At 37.3% G+C, this 16,915-nt stretch overlaps 1 protein-coding gene across 1 annotated transcript in view; it reads right to left on the bottom strand.

Moving 5' to 3' along the window:
- Positions 1–774: 774 nt before the first annotated feature.
- Positions 775–16,915, bottom strand: part of LOC307114991 (A disintegrin and metalloproteinase with thrombospondin motifs 16-like) — a gene marked incomplete at its 5' end in the record, with an annotated part of 55,722 nt that continues 39,581 nt past the window's right edge. Inside the window, 2 exons of the mRNA XM_079797927.1 lie at positions 775–1,118; positions 10,986–11,123. Coding sequence (XP_079654053.1) covers positions 902–1,118; positions 10,986–11,123 — 355 coding nt within the window. The 3' untranslated portion in view covers positions 775–901. The remainder of the gene's footprint in view (positions 1,119–10,985; positions 11,124–16,915) is intronic.

Here is a 16,915-nt window from a genome sequence, read left to right as displayed (position 1 = left end):
GTTTGAAATAAAACATTCGTTTTAAGTACTTTTTTTTTTTTAACATAAAGAAGAGTAACTCTCAAAAAATTCTTAGAAAATTCACATTGTGCCCATGGAATATATACTGATGTGAACTGATTTATTATTCTTGGTCCAAGCTGAGATGACTCAGCTGAGGAGATAAAAACCCAGTTCTGGCACATGGCTATAATTGACCTTTGTGGGAGCTCTATTCGAGTTCAGTTATTGGGAATATTCCGGTGCATTCTGAAATGATTGGAGGTTTCTGGAGGACTATATATTTTTTGTCTACCTTCATCTTAATTCTATTATAAACTAGAATAAAAGAAACCTCAAAAAGAGTTACTTTCATTTAATCTATGGGTAGGTCTCCTTATGGTTCAGTAGTTCCTAAATCTCCATTTCCCTGTCCAGCAAGAACACACCTCTCTGTGTTATATGAGGAATTTATATTAGGAGAACATACGGGTGATGTCCCCGGGGTTGGTGCACTACCTAGCCTCTCCTTCAAGAAACTTGTCTATATATACTTTATTTGGAGAATTTAATAATCAGAAGCCCTAGATAAGCTGCTACTTTATAGTAAATTATGCTTATAGAGGTGGAAGGTAATGGTGGACCTTGTTTTTTTAATACCACTTTAAAAAATGCAGAGTATTAGTTTGCCAACTTACACCAACCAAAAGTAATTGCTGAGCTCCCACGTGATAAATCAGAAAGAAAGAAGTGACCTAACAGGCCAAGTTGTTCTCAAGTGAAAACTGATACCCACAACAGTATCAGTCATCATTTTCTTTGCCAGTAAAACATGTGTTTCCTGTTATATGGGGCCAGCCCTTAACATACAGGATTTGACATTTGGTAGGTACCCAATAAGTGGAGAATACATCAATGTCAGTTACACTGAATAAAATGGTTTTATGAATAATAGTGCACTGAGCACTGGCCAGTAATCACTTGCCTTTTTAAAATCCAGCATGCAGAGCTTGGCTTTCTCTCCAAATTGCCACTTGCACTGCGTGTTTGCATCGTATAACTGTCCCGGCAATTTCTCAGGATACTTGTATTCTTTCACAGGCTTTGGCTGATCAGCAAGGCATGTCGCTTGGGCAGTGCTAAATCAAAGAGGAGATGCCAAAAGAATTATCAAAGAGGTACATTCAGTTATGCCATTTCTTCTCATACAGTTTACCACATATATTATATACAGAAGAGGAAATTTTTCCCTGAAGGTCCAATATAACCATTATCTTAATTAAATTTCAATATAGGGGCCACATTTTCAGAAACTGTTCATTTTTCTTTTTCCAGGAAGGCAATTTGTTTTTTCTTAGATTACTCAAAATCTTCATGGGGAAAAGCGGAATGGAATAATACAACCAGATGTTCAATGTGAAAAGCTCCTATTACAGACCACTTTTATGTACACTTCTTGCCAGGAACAATCAAAAGATGGAAATGGGTATTGTAAAAGGCAAAACACAATCTGCCAATTTCAAAGATTAAAATGTATTTTCTCTCCCTGCCTGTTTCCCTTTCTTTCTTCCTTCTTCTCCAAGGCTAGGGGACACCTGGACAACAGATTATAGCTTCCAAAGGTTCTGTATGAACCATTGCAACACTTTCCACCAGCAATGCTCTATACTCATGCTAATTTCTTACTAGACTTCGAAGTCCAGGAGGAAAATAACTCTGCTTAAGTTTACTAGCAGATGGCTAAAGGCCAACTAATAATTCCTTCCTCCACAAATACAGTATCCCCTTCCCTACCAGAGCTGTACTTCGGTATAATGTTTGCGTTGGAGGGAGGAGGGACAAGTGTTTGCAAATAGCAACCAAATCCTACTTGTAAATTTCAATAAGCCAAAAGGGGGAAAAAAGCCCTCTGTAATCACAATAAATTAATCAACAGCAGATCTGCTCATGCATCTCCAACCTTTTCTTTGTGTGCTTGTTCACCTTGATTGGAATCTTTCTGGCCCCAGTCTTCAGGGCCCTAGTCCCAGATTCCTGTGCCTTGGAGCCCACTGATGCATGACTTCAATTAATAACCACACACAAAAAACATGAGGGATGGCACAAGCCACTCTGCACGAGACATTAATCCTACATGCAATGAGGTCAGAAGTTTTTCAGAGCAAAACAAGAAGTAGAGATGATGTTAAATGATAGGAACGGGCTATGAGTAGTGACTGGCTCACTATATGAGCTCAATAAATGATTTGTCTATTACTGTTACTCTGAGCATGATGCAAGGGCATATTTATAAGTAAAGAAAAATGAATAAAAGCATAATTAACACTTCAAGACAGGAGTGATTTGTCAAATTCACAGCTCCTCTCTCCAATGGATCTCAAATGATTTCTGTATACTAGTAAGATGTCTCAAATTATTTCCCAAAGTTTACATCAGGGTTGGCAATATTATTCCCCGTCCATGGGCAGGAAACTAGGTAAAGTCAGCTATACTGATTGGCTCATATGAGAGATTGAAAAATTATAAAGAGGTTCACAGGTTCAGGAATTTTTATAGTTTGTGTAAATGTAACTTGCTATTTATAATTCAGCCTTAAAATTGAAATCAAAGAGAACTTCCCCTTCTAACTATGGTGGACTGGCATGTATCAAATGGATCCTTCTGTGGGCATCAGAAAACTATTAAACTAAAAAGGACACAAGGAATGAAAATGTACAGAGCAAAGGGAGGCACAGAGCTGAGTCAAACACCCAGTTTTGTTTTCCTCCTCAAAAAGGGAATTTGTTGAGTCATAAGTATCTGCTAGGAAGACAAGTGGCAGAGTAGAAAGTGAAAGTTGAGGGCCTGAGGAGCTGAGCAAAGGTTTTGGCAATCTGGCGGGGCTGGGAGATGAACATTGGAACGGAGGCTCTGCCGGAAAGGAGGGGCCCTGGTACACCACAGGATTTTCATTGACAGTACAATAGGCCTAATTCCAGGAGTGAGAACAACCTCAATAGGCCAGTTTATAAAGTGAATGAGGATAAACTCCAACCACCCCATCTGCTAAAAAAAAATCATTACTTTGTCTTTAAAGGTTTCATAAACAATGTCCTCATTTATCAAAATTAGTACGTTTACTAGGAGATAAGACCAAATGATCCAAGAGAATATACACATAATAGAGGCAGACTCATAGGAAATTCAGCTACTAGTATAATCAGAAATAGAATTCAAAATTACTGTAATTAATAGATTCAAGAAAATAAAAACTTTCACCAAAGAAATAATACATACAAAAATATGCATATGGTGTATTGTAAAAAGTCATAATATTAACAAAATTGGAATCCAAAAAAAGAGAGGATAGGAATAATGGGACAGAGTAAATATTTGTAAATAAAATGGCCAAGAATGTTCAAAAACTGATGGGGCACAGCAAACCATAGATTTAAGCAGTTCTAAAATCCCAAACAGAAAGCATACATAGGTACATATAGGAATTCTACAGAAAACCCAAATCACACACAAAAAAATCAAAAGCTACCTGAAGAAAAAGAGACAAGACTGACAGCTGTTTTATCGAAAGAAATGACAAAAGCCAGGAAACAATGAAATGATAGCTTCAAATTACAAGAGAAAGATAACTGCTGAACTAGAATTCTATTCAAAACCAAAATACCCGTTACAAAGAAGAGTAAAATAAAGACAAACATGAATATGCCACTAAGAAGCCCACAATAAAACAAACAAACAAACAAACAACACTCTAATGGGACTGGTTCAGACACAGAGGAAATGCTCTCAGATGGAAAATGGAAATGCTACAAGCAATGAAGAGCAACGTAAGGGTAATTATGTTGGTTACAAAACCACAGAGAAAAGCACATGGTGGTGAGGATGAGGTCCCTGCCTGGTCAAGAAACACACAGTGCACAGACTGGGAGCCTGGAAGAACCCCATAGATGGGGAAGATGCAGGAACATGCATATCAATGCCAGGATGTAAAAGTCAGCTCCTATTAGCATCACATATGAAGAGCTGAAACTCCATGTGTTGAGCTCATCCCTTTCAAATCTGGTTAGGCTCATGCTTGGACCTGCTTGCTCCTGCCCTATTGGCCTAATCAGGTCACACAGCTAAGCCCAGAGTCAGTGAGGCAAGTATAGGGATCCTCCAGGATGTGAGTGCAAGAAGGAAAAACATGACATTTTATAAACAACCTACCAAAATATCTACAAGGATAAAATAGGTTTTGACTCTTTTGCATGCCCTGCACCAAAATCAGGTGGCTTGCATGTGACAAGCAAAACAGTAAACATTGTAGGACAGAGGTCGCCAACCTTTTGGACCTCACGGACCATCAGTGGTCCACAGACCACCGGTTGGCAACCGCTGTTGTAGGAGATCATGGGACAGACTATATGCATGACTTTAAGGTAAGCAGAGTGTTTTTTCAGCAATGCACCAAAAAGTGCTTCTACTGAAGGGGAAATATTGATAATGTGGACTCCATTAAACTTGTGTTAAAGCAAATGAGGCAAGGTCAAAGGTACCACAACATGTCAACATCCTTTTCCCACTCTTATTCATGAACCATAAAATATTAAACAGCCTGAGAGATCTTTTAGTTGTATTTCTTCCTTTTCCAAGTAAAAACTCCAGGGTCCCCAGAAAAGGTTATGTCTCTTGCCACCATCAGGACCTTCCCAGATATAAGTGATAAAGGTCTGATCAGCATGTAAACTCTGTTTCCCTCTGCTGCTCTTTCCATCACATAGTGGTACCTATTTTCCAGTCTTCACGTCACATGAGCTCTGCAGAAACTGCAACATGCTGTGACTTGCCAGTTTGTTTTTCTTAAGACGAACATTATACAGTGGAGCAAAATGTGCACTGAACTGTACTATTTCCATTAAACCCTAAAGCAAGCATAATCAACTCTACAGTCAAATCACAATTTCTCATTGACAGGGTATAGGGTATGACAGGGGACCCATGCACCCCTCAAACTTCCAGTTCTGGTCACCTTTCTCATGTACTGATTTGGACTGGTGTGGTCAGAGGGGAGGCATGTTCAATGATCAGTAGTACATGACTTACATTAAAAAAAATAAATTGAAGATGAGTCCATGTTGTCATTAAGTTTAAAATAATGAGCTAAATTTTCCCTAAATCCTAGACCTCCAGGATGCAGACATGAGTAAATGTGATGAGGCCTGTGTCTGCTCATAGGAAATGACACATTACTTTATTGACTAGGTTGATGAATGTACTTCTAACACGCAGCTGTCCTTCTTGACTCTACCAAGTAGGGAGAAAAGTTGTGCTGACAACTTTAGGCCAATTGAGTTCCTTATTATATGTTTTTTCCGTGTACCACATGCTAAATTGCTAATAAAGGAAACTAGATTCATCGTTAAGAGTTTGCATTTATCCTTACTCATTGTCGGGATCATATCCAGAGAGCCACCTAAATTGGTGGAGAATGTAGCAGTGTTTTGATTCCTTGGAAATCAGGAAGTCAGCAAACATGTCAAAGAAGACCGTGTCAGATTCATTAAGCTGATGAAAAGTCAGTGTTAACACGCTGTAGACATGTTCAATTTATAACTGGTCATCTCAAGTAAAGTAAACCTTCATAGTGAACTTGATATTGAATGTCTTTTTTTTTTTTTTGAAAATTTAATCTTCCAAGAAAACAAACTTATGAGCATGTAAACTCTTGCATATTTACTTATCATCATGGGGTCCAAGGAAATTAGAAAAGCCCCTGAAAATAAAGGCCCATTACTAATTGCAACAGAAAGGTTTTACTGATTGGCACAAAAACAAATGAAGATACTTCAGATTACATTAAACCGTTCCAATAACACAGGACAAAAATGGCTTTGAATTCCAGAACCTTAATAATCATTCTGAAAAACATATTCTGATTTGAAGATTACAACCCATATTTAGTGTCATCAAAATAAGTATTTCTAAGGATATAAATATTTTCTTTCCATGAATTTACCTATACTTTTTGGCAGTTAAAACACTTTTTCTGGAAACTTTTATGATGCTGATTTTCACTGCACATCTGAACTTGGCACCCCTTGTTTCCCAAGATGTCAGTGAGCATTTATAAAAGCTGAAAATATTTATGTTATCTTCATCATAACTAAGAGGATGAAAAAGCAATACAATTTTTTAAAAAAGACTCTAAAATTATAGAAAGAATTTGAGATATAGAAAATTCCTAATTTTTCTTATTAATAGAAGAGTACTGAGAGCCTTAAAATGAATGTTCTTTATTACAGTAAGCAGAATTCTTCACACACCCACATACACATACCCATACTGAACAGCTACAAGAAAAAGCTAAATATAATACTAACAATCCCCAACTTGCTTTCATGAAAATACTGTGTAGGGAACAACAAATGCTAAAAGGAACCCCTGTGTGTGTCATGCCAATTGTAGAATAATGTTAACATTGCCTTTTTAAATAATAAAAATAGAAAAATGACCAAGTGTATATCCCTATTATATAGGCTTATATTACCAGTATCCAGATATTGTCCACAAAATTCCCACTCTTCCTGGGTGGCATAAACTATGCAAAGCAGTCACAGTCAATATTTTGCCTGCAGTCTTAGAATAGGACTATGAGGAAGGGATCACAAGCTGAAGGCTGGAGTCCATGCAAGCTGGTGGCAGGATGCTGGCTCAGAAAATGTGTTATGAGGAGAACTGAAGGAAGAGGTAGCAATCAAGGTAAACCAGCCATAGGTTCACTGATACAGGTGGGCATGGAGGAGCAGTCCATCAATAATAGACAACAAATATTAGTAAAACTGACTAAAAGAGTTCATTACCATACCGGAATGGTGTTCTAGAAACAAGACAATGTAAATTGTGCAAAAAAAAAAGAAAGGAAGAAAGAAAGAAAGAAAGAAAGAAAGAAAGAAAGAAAGAAAGAAAAGAAATAAATAAAAGGAATTCGACTGAAAAAAAATAAGAAAGAGAGAAAAAGAGAATGAAAACCTGAAACCCAAAGTAAGGACCTCAGTGAAACTGGCCAGAGAGTCCAGTAGAACTGTGAATGGTATCCAGAGAAGCTAACAGGGATGACATACTTTTGTACTTAATTTTTAGCTTGGAGTAACTAGTTCTTAGTTTTGACCACAATAATATATGTTACGAAGACTTGGAAGACAGCTAGCTTCCTGCTAGTCTGGCACTTTTTGGGTGCTGCCAACCTGTTTTTTCTTTCATCAACTCTGATCGAGCCAGTGCCAGTCATGAGTTCTGCAGCTGCCTCCCCATGTTGTGTTGCCTGTTCAGTTGCTGGCATCATATTGTAGTAAAACCAATAAAAGTACAAGAAAAGTGTTCCTGGTGGCTGTGTAGACTGACCCAGGATGGAATCACTCCAGAGTTGGGTTTAGAGGAGGGTAGAAGTGGGAGATCACACATATGTAATCAGGTATGGAAGGGTACAGACAGGTAACTTTATATCAATGGTTTTCTTTTCTGTGTTTGTATTAATATTTATGAATACATACTATATAACATATAAATATAATTTTATTGTTAAAAATTTGTAAAATCTATTTTATATATCAAATGTATAATATATAAAGTATTATGTAAACATAAAATATATTCATAAAGTATAAAGAAACATTTTATAAGTACATGCACATATGTAAATCTTTAGTTATTTTTATATATACATATGCATAGTTCTATTTATTTTTAAAATTATGTGCTGATAAAAGCTTTGCTTTTCTTCAAATATTGATATTTGCTCTATTTTATGTTAATACGAACAGATTATATCTCCTTTTTGTTGCTTTGGTTTCTAGAAAGATCCTAGACCAATTTTAAGCTTCACAATCACAGCTAAAAATTGTCCTTTAGGATCTATAAAATTGTTTTTTTCCTTGGTCTTCATTTTTTTTTCCATTTGCTTTTCTCTGCATCTGCTTGTGAATTATACTATTTTTTGTATGCTAATCCATTCCAATTTCTTTTTTTATTTAATAATTTTTATTGTGTTCATATTTATTGTTAGTCTTTATTTCACAGAAAAGATGTAGTTGCCAAGGCATTCTAAATATATAGAATAGTTTCATTTTTCAATACTTAAGCTCTTAGTGCTGGATGATTCTTTGGAGATTGTGATTGTTTTATATTCACTCAGCCACCCAGAAAAGAACATTCACAAAGGTCTATGTTTCCTTATCCAAACCTCTGGTGTTAGCATGTTTTTAGGCTTGTTCAGATTTTAGAAAACTAATACAGTGCATATACTGTATATTATATAACCCCTCCAGCAGGGGCTAGAGCAGGACCCTGTAATCAAGCACATAATGTTTTTATAGCAAAAAAATAGGAATCATCACTTTAAACATATTCTGGAGCAGTGAGAAATTATGTTGAAAAAGATGTGTCTTATACTTCCATCTTTCTTATTGTACAGGTACTTTTCAATTACTAAAGAACTTTATTTCCCTAGGCCAGGAATTTTTCTTTCTGGATACTCTGTATTTAAAAGAAATTGTTTTTAAAAATCTGTAACTACTACATTCTTATTTTGTGTATGTAATAAAGAATATAAATTGGAAGAAATAAATCTCTCAAATTAAAAAAAAATAAATTCTTTAAATTCAAGGTGTTTATAAGCTAATGTATGTCAGCTAGTAGAGTACACATTGGTTAGCTTTAGGTAACTTTACCAGGAAATGAGTTAACCAACCCCAAAATTCCAACAGTCTCTGTAATTTTAATACAGTTTTTACAAAATGTTAACAAATAACTTCTGACTATCTAGGCAAATCAGATTGAGTCAAAATCACTTAAAATACATATGTCGTTTTTTCCCTTATTTTTTTTTATTACAATTTCTTAAGGTAAGGTGGTTTCATTTGTTAGCTTTCTACAAGAATATACAATTGAAATGGAAGTGGTAATTCTTATATTTTCTTTTACAAATCTAAAAAATATGAATGTGTTTAGTTGAGAAGTACTAGAATCAGTAGATAATTGTGAGTCTGTGGGTTGTTAGCAAGCAAACACAATTCTTCTGTGTCTGGTAAAATACATTTCTGATGAATAAACAGGTCCTTCATCCTGAATAAGAGCAGTTCTCCTTCCTGGGAGCTAAAGAAATAATAATGTTCCCATTTTGGGTGTGTCTTCCAGGAGGAACAAAGATATCAAACCATAGTCTTATCCAGGTATCACCATGGTCCTCAAAGATTGTGTTCAGAAGGGAAGAAAGGGATGGTGAGAAGTTCAGGTGGATCCAGCATCTAAATTCTTATGCCCATGTAATCAGCTGTCTATGTTTATTATCAGATATAAGTCATCAAGAGTTAAAAGCTACTTTCTAAGCAAATAAAATTCTCCCTCATCTTTATATTTGAGCCAAGTAATTTTTTAAAGAAACTACATGTAAAAACAAAATAAATGTTTTGAGTTCAACAGAATTGCTTTTCCTTGGCTCTTTAAATATATGGTTCTTGGGGTCAGTAAAGTCAGGTCTAAGGTTCAGCATTCCTAGGTTCTATATTCAATTCTGCCACTAACTAGCTGGTCCCTGCAATCTCAGCTACTTTACTTATAATGTGATTTGGGGCTGGTGATACAGCACATGTTCCTTTCTGTATGAATCCTCTTGTTCTTTTCCTCCAGAGCACACAAGTAGACATCTCTTAGTCCCACTTCACTTTGGAGGGCCCTCAGCTGAATTCTCAGTTCCAAAAATACAGCCCCTTTTCTGACATCCTCTAGTACTGTCTGTTGCCAGCCACCAGCTAGATGCAGTAGAGAACAAGATCCTAGAAGAGGAAAGAGCCACAGGGTGGAAGGAACCTGGGTCTCCGAATGACTACATGGAGCAGAGATCTCACCAATCTACACTGGCATGTGGTGCAAGTCAGAAATAGTTATGGTTTAAAGCTTAAGCCAAACTATAAATGCAAATTCATTGAGATTTGGGGAATAATCTAATGATGTTTCTTAAGGTCCCTTTCTCTAAAATTTTAAAATATAATGACTATTGTTCAGGAAGTCAAATCCTACCTTCCAAATATTCTATACCCTAAATCTGTGGTCAGCAAACTGTGGCTCGTGAGCCACATGCGGCTTTTTGGCCCCTTGAGTGTGGCTCTTCCACAAAATACCACGGCCTGGGTTGAGTTTATTTTGAAGAAGTGGTGTTAGAAGAAGTTTAAGTTTAAAAAATTTGGCTCTCAAAAGAAATTTCAATTGTTGTACTGTTGATATTTGGCTCTATTGACTAATGAGTTTGCCAACCACTGCCCTAAATGAATTAGTGCTATAATCAAATTTCCTAAAAATAATAATTAAAATAATAGACTTTTACAGGCAGGTTAAGGTTTATATATTCAAGTTTTTCCTCCTATTAAGAAATGAATTTTGTTAAAAAAATTTATGTGTGCTTTACCATTGTGTGCACTGATGTATATTTGCCAATCTTCCCATTCGAGGACTGAAATGTCTAGTTATAGACAAGATAATTAAAAAAAATAAATGTAGACAAAATATTTTGGCTTGGTATCATATGGACTTCTTTTGAGTTTAAAGGTTGAATGATGTTGGATTAACCTTTTGCACTTGGATGTCGAGATTAAAATTACTCTTTGAATGTATCAATAATTTGCAATATAAAAAAAATCCAAATAAATAAGTTTGTATGAAAAGAAACTCCAGTTTTTTTATTCTACTGCCGTGCTTTGTAAAATCTGGGGTATTTAAAAAATTAAATCCCGAGTAGAATAAAGGAATCGAGAAAAAAGCAAGTGAGTGCAAAGGGTTAAGCCTACAGGACTCCATTCTCTAAGGAAGTGTTTGGCAAACTCCTTAGTCAAATAAATATCTCAAGACACTTTCAAATGGGATCTACCTTGGGAAGTCACACCCAAAGCTTGGGGCTGCTTGGACAGGACCAGGCTGACCAGATACTGACCATCAAAAGCACCAAGAGATATACGACCAGCTTCAAAAGTTCATACCTTAAAAATTTGTGCAGGTACTGGCGGCTGCAGGGTGACCAAGAGAAGACCCCATTGCGTCCTGCTAATGTAGGGGACATTATGTTGCCCTCAGACTTTTTGCACATGTTCCCTTCTCCATCATGGATCATGCCAAAGCTACGAGAGAGAGAAATGGTTCTTTCAAAACAAAGAATGGTTTAAATTGTCTAATACACTCTAACAAGCACATGTAAAAACACTGTGAAGACTCCCCTATTTTTGTGTGCTAGTCAGGCAGAGAAATTATGGCTTTAACAGCCAAATTGTGGAGACGAGGCACAGATTCATAGACTTTTCCTGAAGAACTACCATTCACCGAGTTGTTTGAAAGGACTCACAAATATCAAATCAGAGCAGTGTCCAGATGTTGCTAAGGGCAGATGCTTTCTTTATAAAAAAGAATTTCAAATGGCATGGGTGGGCCATTTGTTTGACCTTGGTAGACCTAAAACTGTTCTATATTCCTTCATCCCCTCTATGCTCTCTTCTGCTCAGAATTTCCAGTGTTTGTCAGAAATACAGATGTCAGACTCCCCGGGTGTGTTTGATACCTAACACAATTTGAGAATTACTAGCCAATTACTGCAACTCTTGGTCCCTGCACCTACCCAGTACTGCTCCATCTAAGGCTAGGTATACACTGCCAGAGGCTGTGACAGCTGGACATTTATTGAGCCAAATACTCCCTACATCCCTTTGGAGGAAGTGTCTCTATGGAACCCCAATGGGTGGCTATGGTTACCTTTATTTCTGGGCCTTGTTTGACAGTGAACCTGTTACAGACAGAATATTAAACATGCTACCTATTTTTCTAAATGTAAAAATCACTAAAAGCCTATAACATAGGTACAATATAATGACAGCAAGACTGAGGACTTGAGAGAGGCTTGCCCAGGGTCTCAGAGTCAGGACTGGAACCTGACACTCTAATGTCAGAGCCCAGGCAGGACCCATGCGATAGTATAATCCAAGCATGATTGAAGGGTGTATCTAAGAAATTTTAGTGTGCAAACATTGTCCAATTTCTGCAAAATTCCTACTCAGTACCAAGGGTGATGTATATGCAGTCATTTCAGCCTTCACCCATTCTCTAAAGTTCTATTAAAACAATCAATCAAGGCCAGAGTAACCATACGGTAGAGAAAATGTGTCATGGCTATGGAAAGAATTCAGAATGTAATCACATATGGGTGGCTGCTTTGGGGAGAAAGTGACCAAAATGGAATACCAACATACCCACCCCTGGCTGGCCCTTGATCTGAATGTGGAGAAGACACATTATGGGCCATCAAGCTCCCTAGATAAGTTTGTCACCACGTTTGCCTACATTTCTAAGAAATCCAAAGTCACACTACCCCAGGTCTGAGAAAATCTTGGACTTAAACTTTTCATCTAAGGTATTTTCAATGATTCTTTCTAGCATTAATCTCAAACTCTGTTGTGCATCAGAATACCTGAGAAATACACTGTATAGTGTATCTATGCAAAGCCCACCCTGATAGTTTTCTGATTTAGTAGATTTTGGATTTGGGTCTGGCACTTGGGTGTATTCTAACACAGTAAGTTGATTCTGATACCCACCCAATCTGAGCACCACTATTTTAAGAGTTGTGTTTCCAAGTAGAACAACTCCCATAAATGGTACTGCGATGGATGCCAGCACATTAGCATGAAAGTGCCACAATGATCACATTTGATATTCACATTAATATAGTCATGGAAGAATGACTAGAACACATTCCAAAGATAAGGTTGGTATTTGGCAACCCAGAAATATGATTAATATTCAAATTATATATGTTGGATAAATTTTTGCTTCCATGAACCATAGTACTTTATTCAAAGTGACTACACCCCATATATTAATGCACTAAATATATACATATGTATTTTTTTTCTTTTTTACCTACTATCTAATAAATTTCTAAAGAACAGAGATTCTTGTTATCCATGCTTATAACCCCAGAGCCAGTGGGCTCACCAGTCCACAACAGGTTCTCTATTCATATTTGTTGAATGAATAAAGAACAACCTTCCAGCTTTAACACCAACTCAATTATCCACATAGAAACATAATTTCAAAATAAATTAGACAGGAGAATTATGTTCAGTGTCAGATGCCTTTAATGTCTTCTATAGTACTTTCTTGAGTGATTCAATTACATTAAGTATTCCTTCATTATTAATGACATACCCAGATGAACAGCCAAGTATATTTAGAGGTTGTATCAATTATGTCAGGCTGTTTAGATAAAAGGGGTTAAGGAAATGAGAAACTCTCTAAAGAAATCATCTTGGATAATAAATCACAACCTTGGCCTGACGATGGTAACCGCTGGTAGAACCCAGATGTCCAGAGCTCTGATGCAGGTTTTTCAAAAAGTCTCTGTCATTCATAAATGGTTTGACTTTGGGCAAATTACTTAAGTCCCTGAGTTTCAGTTTCCTCACATAAAATGGGATAATAAAAGTTTCCTCAGAATACTTGGCACCCTGCATGTCACAAACTAAATTTCAAAATTTCTATCCATTTCTCTGATTCAAACAGGATCTTGGACAAATCACTTAACACCAGGATACCATTTGTGTGTGTGTGTGTGTGTATGTGTGTGTGTGTGTTTATGTATCATATACATATCATATGCATATATCATATATATCATATATACATCATATATATGATATATATATATATATATATATATCTCCTACCTAATAATAGACAAATATGCAAATTGACCGTACCTTCGCTATGCCCGCGATTGGCCAGGAGGCACGGGGGGGGTGGGACTCGGGGTGGCAGGGGTGGCCGATTGGGCCGGCGAGATGCTGAGCTTGCGTCGCCAGCGGCAGCTCGAGCTCAGCGTCTGCGCCATGGCTGTGCTGCGGCACAGAAGGGGCTTCTGGGGCAGTGAGCTCACGTCCCACCGCGGACCATCAAAAGCGTGGGAGCTGGGTGCCCGTCTGCTCAGGCACCAGGCCTTTCAGAAGCCTTTGCCACGCTGGAGGCTTCTGAAAGGCCTGGTGCACCAGCGATCAAAAGCAAAAGCGTGGGAGCTGGGTGCCTGTCCGCTCAGGCACCAGGCCTTTCAGAAGCCTCTGCCACGCCAAAGGCTTCTGAAAGGCCTGGTGCACCAGCGGACAGGCACCCAGCTCCCCCGTGATCAAAAGCGAAAGCATGTAGGGGACCCTACACGTGCATGATTCAATCATGCACTGGGCCTCTAGTATATATATATATATATATATATATATATATATATATATATATATATTTTGCATGTATAATTGGTAAGAAGTGACCCTCTAATTGCTGGGGTTCCCTGGAGTGCAGTCTGAGAATCACCAGACCAATGATCTCTGTGGCACAGGCTTGTCCTCATAGTGTACATATCCTTCAGATCACCCAGTGCCTCCTGACCCAGCAAGAAGAGCTCTGGTTAATGACAGAGCACAGCCACAAACTGGTGGTGTGTACATATCACCATCAAATGCTCAAAAGGCATCTAACATCACCAGCCGAGTATGCTTAAAGTGAATGATATTAGCAAGCCAATTCTGCTTCTTCTGAGAACACTTTCCTCATCTTCCCTGACTGTATCTCTTATAATGCCTACAGCCCTCACTTATGTTCTCTAGTATGCCATGTTTATTTTATCTTTCTGTTAGATATTTGGGGGTTTGGATCACTAGTCCTTTTATAGAATCCTAAACAATGCTTTGCTGGCAGGATGCAAATTGTGCCTAGAGAATAGGTCCATAAATACTAAACAAACAAACAGACAAAAACAGGAAACAAAATAATAGATTATACATACTTCTGAGCACAGTAAATGTGTTTTAATATTGTTAATGGTCTGAAATGATCATGCAAATCAAGTATTTCAGCATATGTATATAATAGAGATGTTCAGCTCAAATAATATCATTGTAATTGTGCCTGCACATACCTGCTAAGGATTCCACAGGCTCCACTGGTTTGGCAGATATAAAGGTAGGTAAGGGAAGACCAGGCAATGTGCCCTGGTCACTTTCAGGCTGTAGGAGGACTACCATGTATCGGAGTCCCAGGGAGCTAACCATTAAATTACATGACTTCCCTTTTCAAACAGGGATTTTCAAATAAATGACATATTCTCCAAAATGTATAATTTGTTCCTCAATGTGTTTATGCCAATTCTTCCAAACTTGCATGTAGCAAACCGCACATCCTGTGTCATGAGATTTAATATAACCAGGACACTCTTCCTTCCCCACCTGCTTAAAAGCAATCTGACTCAATCCCACATACATACGAAGAACACACATTCTCGCTTCTGCTTCCAGTTGTTCTTCCTCCATTTTCTAACACAAGTCTAAACGCTGGTTATTAGCAATTTCTATTTTTAGGTCAGATTCCCCACTATAAACCTCAAGATGTTTTGGAGATGAAAACAACTAAGTTTAATAGAAGAAACTGTCTGGACATTAACTGAAATCTTTCTACGAGTTAAAGATTAGAAAGCCTATGGCTGAAAGCATGGGGAAGCACTCCTCCACCCTAAACAATGTCCTCTGAATGTAAGCAAAACTGAAGAGGTAAGCGTCACCTGTGAAATATGATTTTTATACAGACCTAATAGATTTAAAGTTGACTTTTAATTCTTAAAGAACCAAACTCTAAAATTGACTTTGTTTGGAGCTCATTGCAAAGAATAAAATAAAGGCATGCTGTTTATTTATGATGTTTCATCCATATAGCAAACCTAAGTCCCTTTTTCAAGAACAATAGTTATTAAATAAATGAACTGAATAAATGTGCTTGTCTTCAAATAAAATTCACAGAGTTTAATTACTGAGTCTTCTATGCCATACCCTCTCTCATTTGATATACTTTAAAATACTCCTCATTTGTTCACTTGCTCACTCCCCAACTCACTCCTCCCATGCCATTCATTCGGATTTGCTGAATATTCAGTATAGTCTGTCTGCTAAGCTAGTGAAGGAAGATGAGAGATTGTTCTGAGTGGTTTATATGGTTTGAGATACATGAAAAATTGCTCTGCACATTTATAAAAAGTGCTCCACAAAGAGAAGGTACTACAATTATTATTGCCAGTATTGTTATAACTATTATTATCACTCATTTTGGCATTTAGCACATGCAATTAATTTGCAAATCTCTTACAGATATGTCCTATTTCAATAAGATCAAAAGCTATTTCATGGGCAAATTGTCTCTTTAGAGCTTCCAGTTCCTGTATCTCTCTTGCACAATGTCCTCTAAACATCAGGTGCTCACTAAAGAGTTGATAATTTTCTGGAGGTTAATTCTATAGGGAGTGGGACTCCCCTTCATCCAAATCTAGAGCACTGTTCTTCCTTCCATCTATATTCCCTCTTGCAAGTACAAGCACTTATCTCTTGTTTGGAAGAAAGTCTTTTTCCATCTAGACCGATCCCAAGTGATAAGAGGAAACATTAACAATGGACTTGTAAGATAAAATAATAGCAAACACTGATAGTCATTGACATTGAAGACCCCAGTGTTGGATGTACCAAGTTTAGCTTCCGTTAATTCACCACCTGCAACTGCTTGCACTGCCAATGCCCATATCTCAACTGCTTATCTAATGCCGATTTGCTCAACCCTCAGTGACTTAAATATTTCTTACCTTGATTGTTTAATTAAATTCAGGTATGGTTCAGAGGACAGCAAGAGCCCCGTGTCATTAAAATAATGAGAGTTTTTGAAGTTCTAACTCTAGTAGTCTATTAAAAAAACAATTATGATGTAACTGCTAAAAGCTTTATGAAGTGTAGGTGCAATTTTCTGGGCACTGAAAAAGTCAATCATTACCTATAATGATGAAGGAATCAGTAATGGGATATACAGTTTCACTTTCAGGTCATCAGTTCATACACAGCCC

Source organism: Cnephaeus nilssonii (genome assembly GCF_951640355.1).
Source record: "Cnephaeus nilssonii genome assembly, chromosome: 2".
NCBI classification, from domain to species: domain Eukaryota; kingdom Metazoa; phylum Chordata; class Mammalia; order Chiroptera; family Vespertilionidae; genus Cnephaeus; species Cnephaeus nilssonii.
The sequence above is the reverse complement of the archived record's forward strand: the minus strand, read 5'-3'. Positions and strand labels throughout refer to the sequence as shown.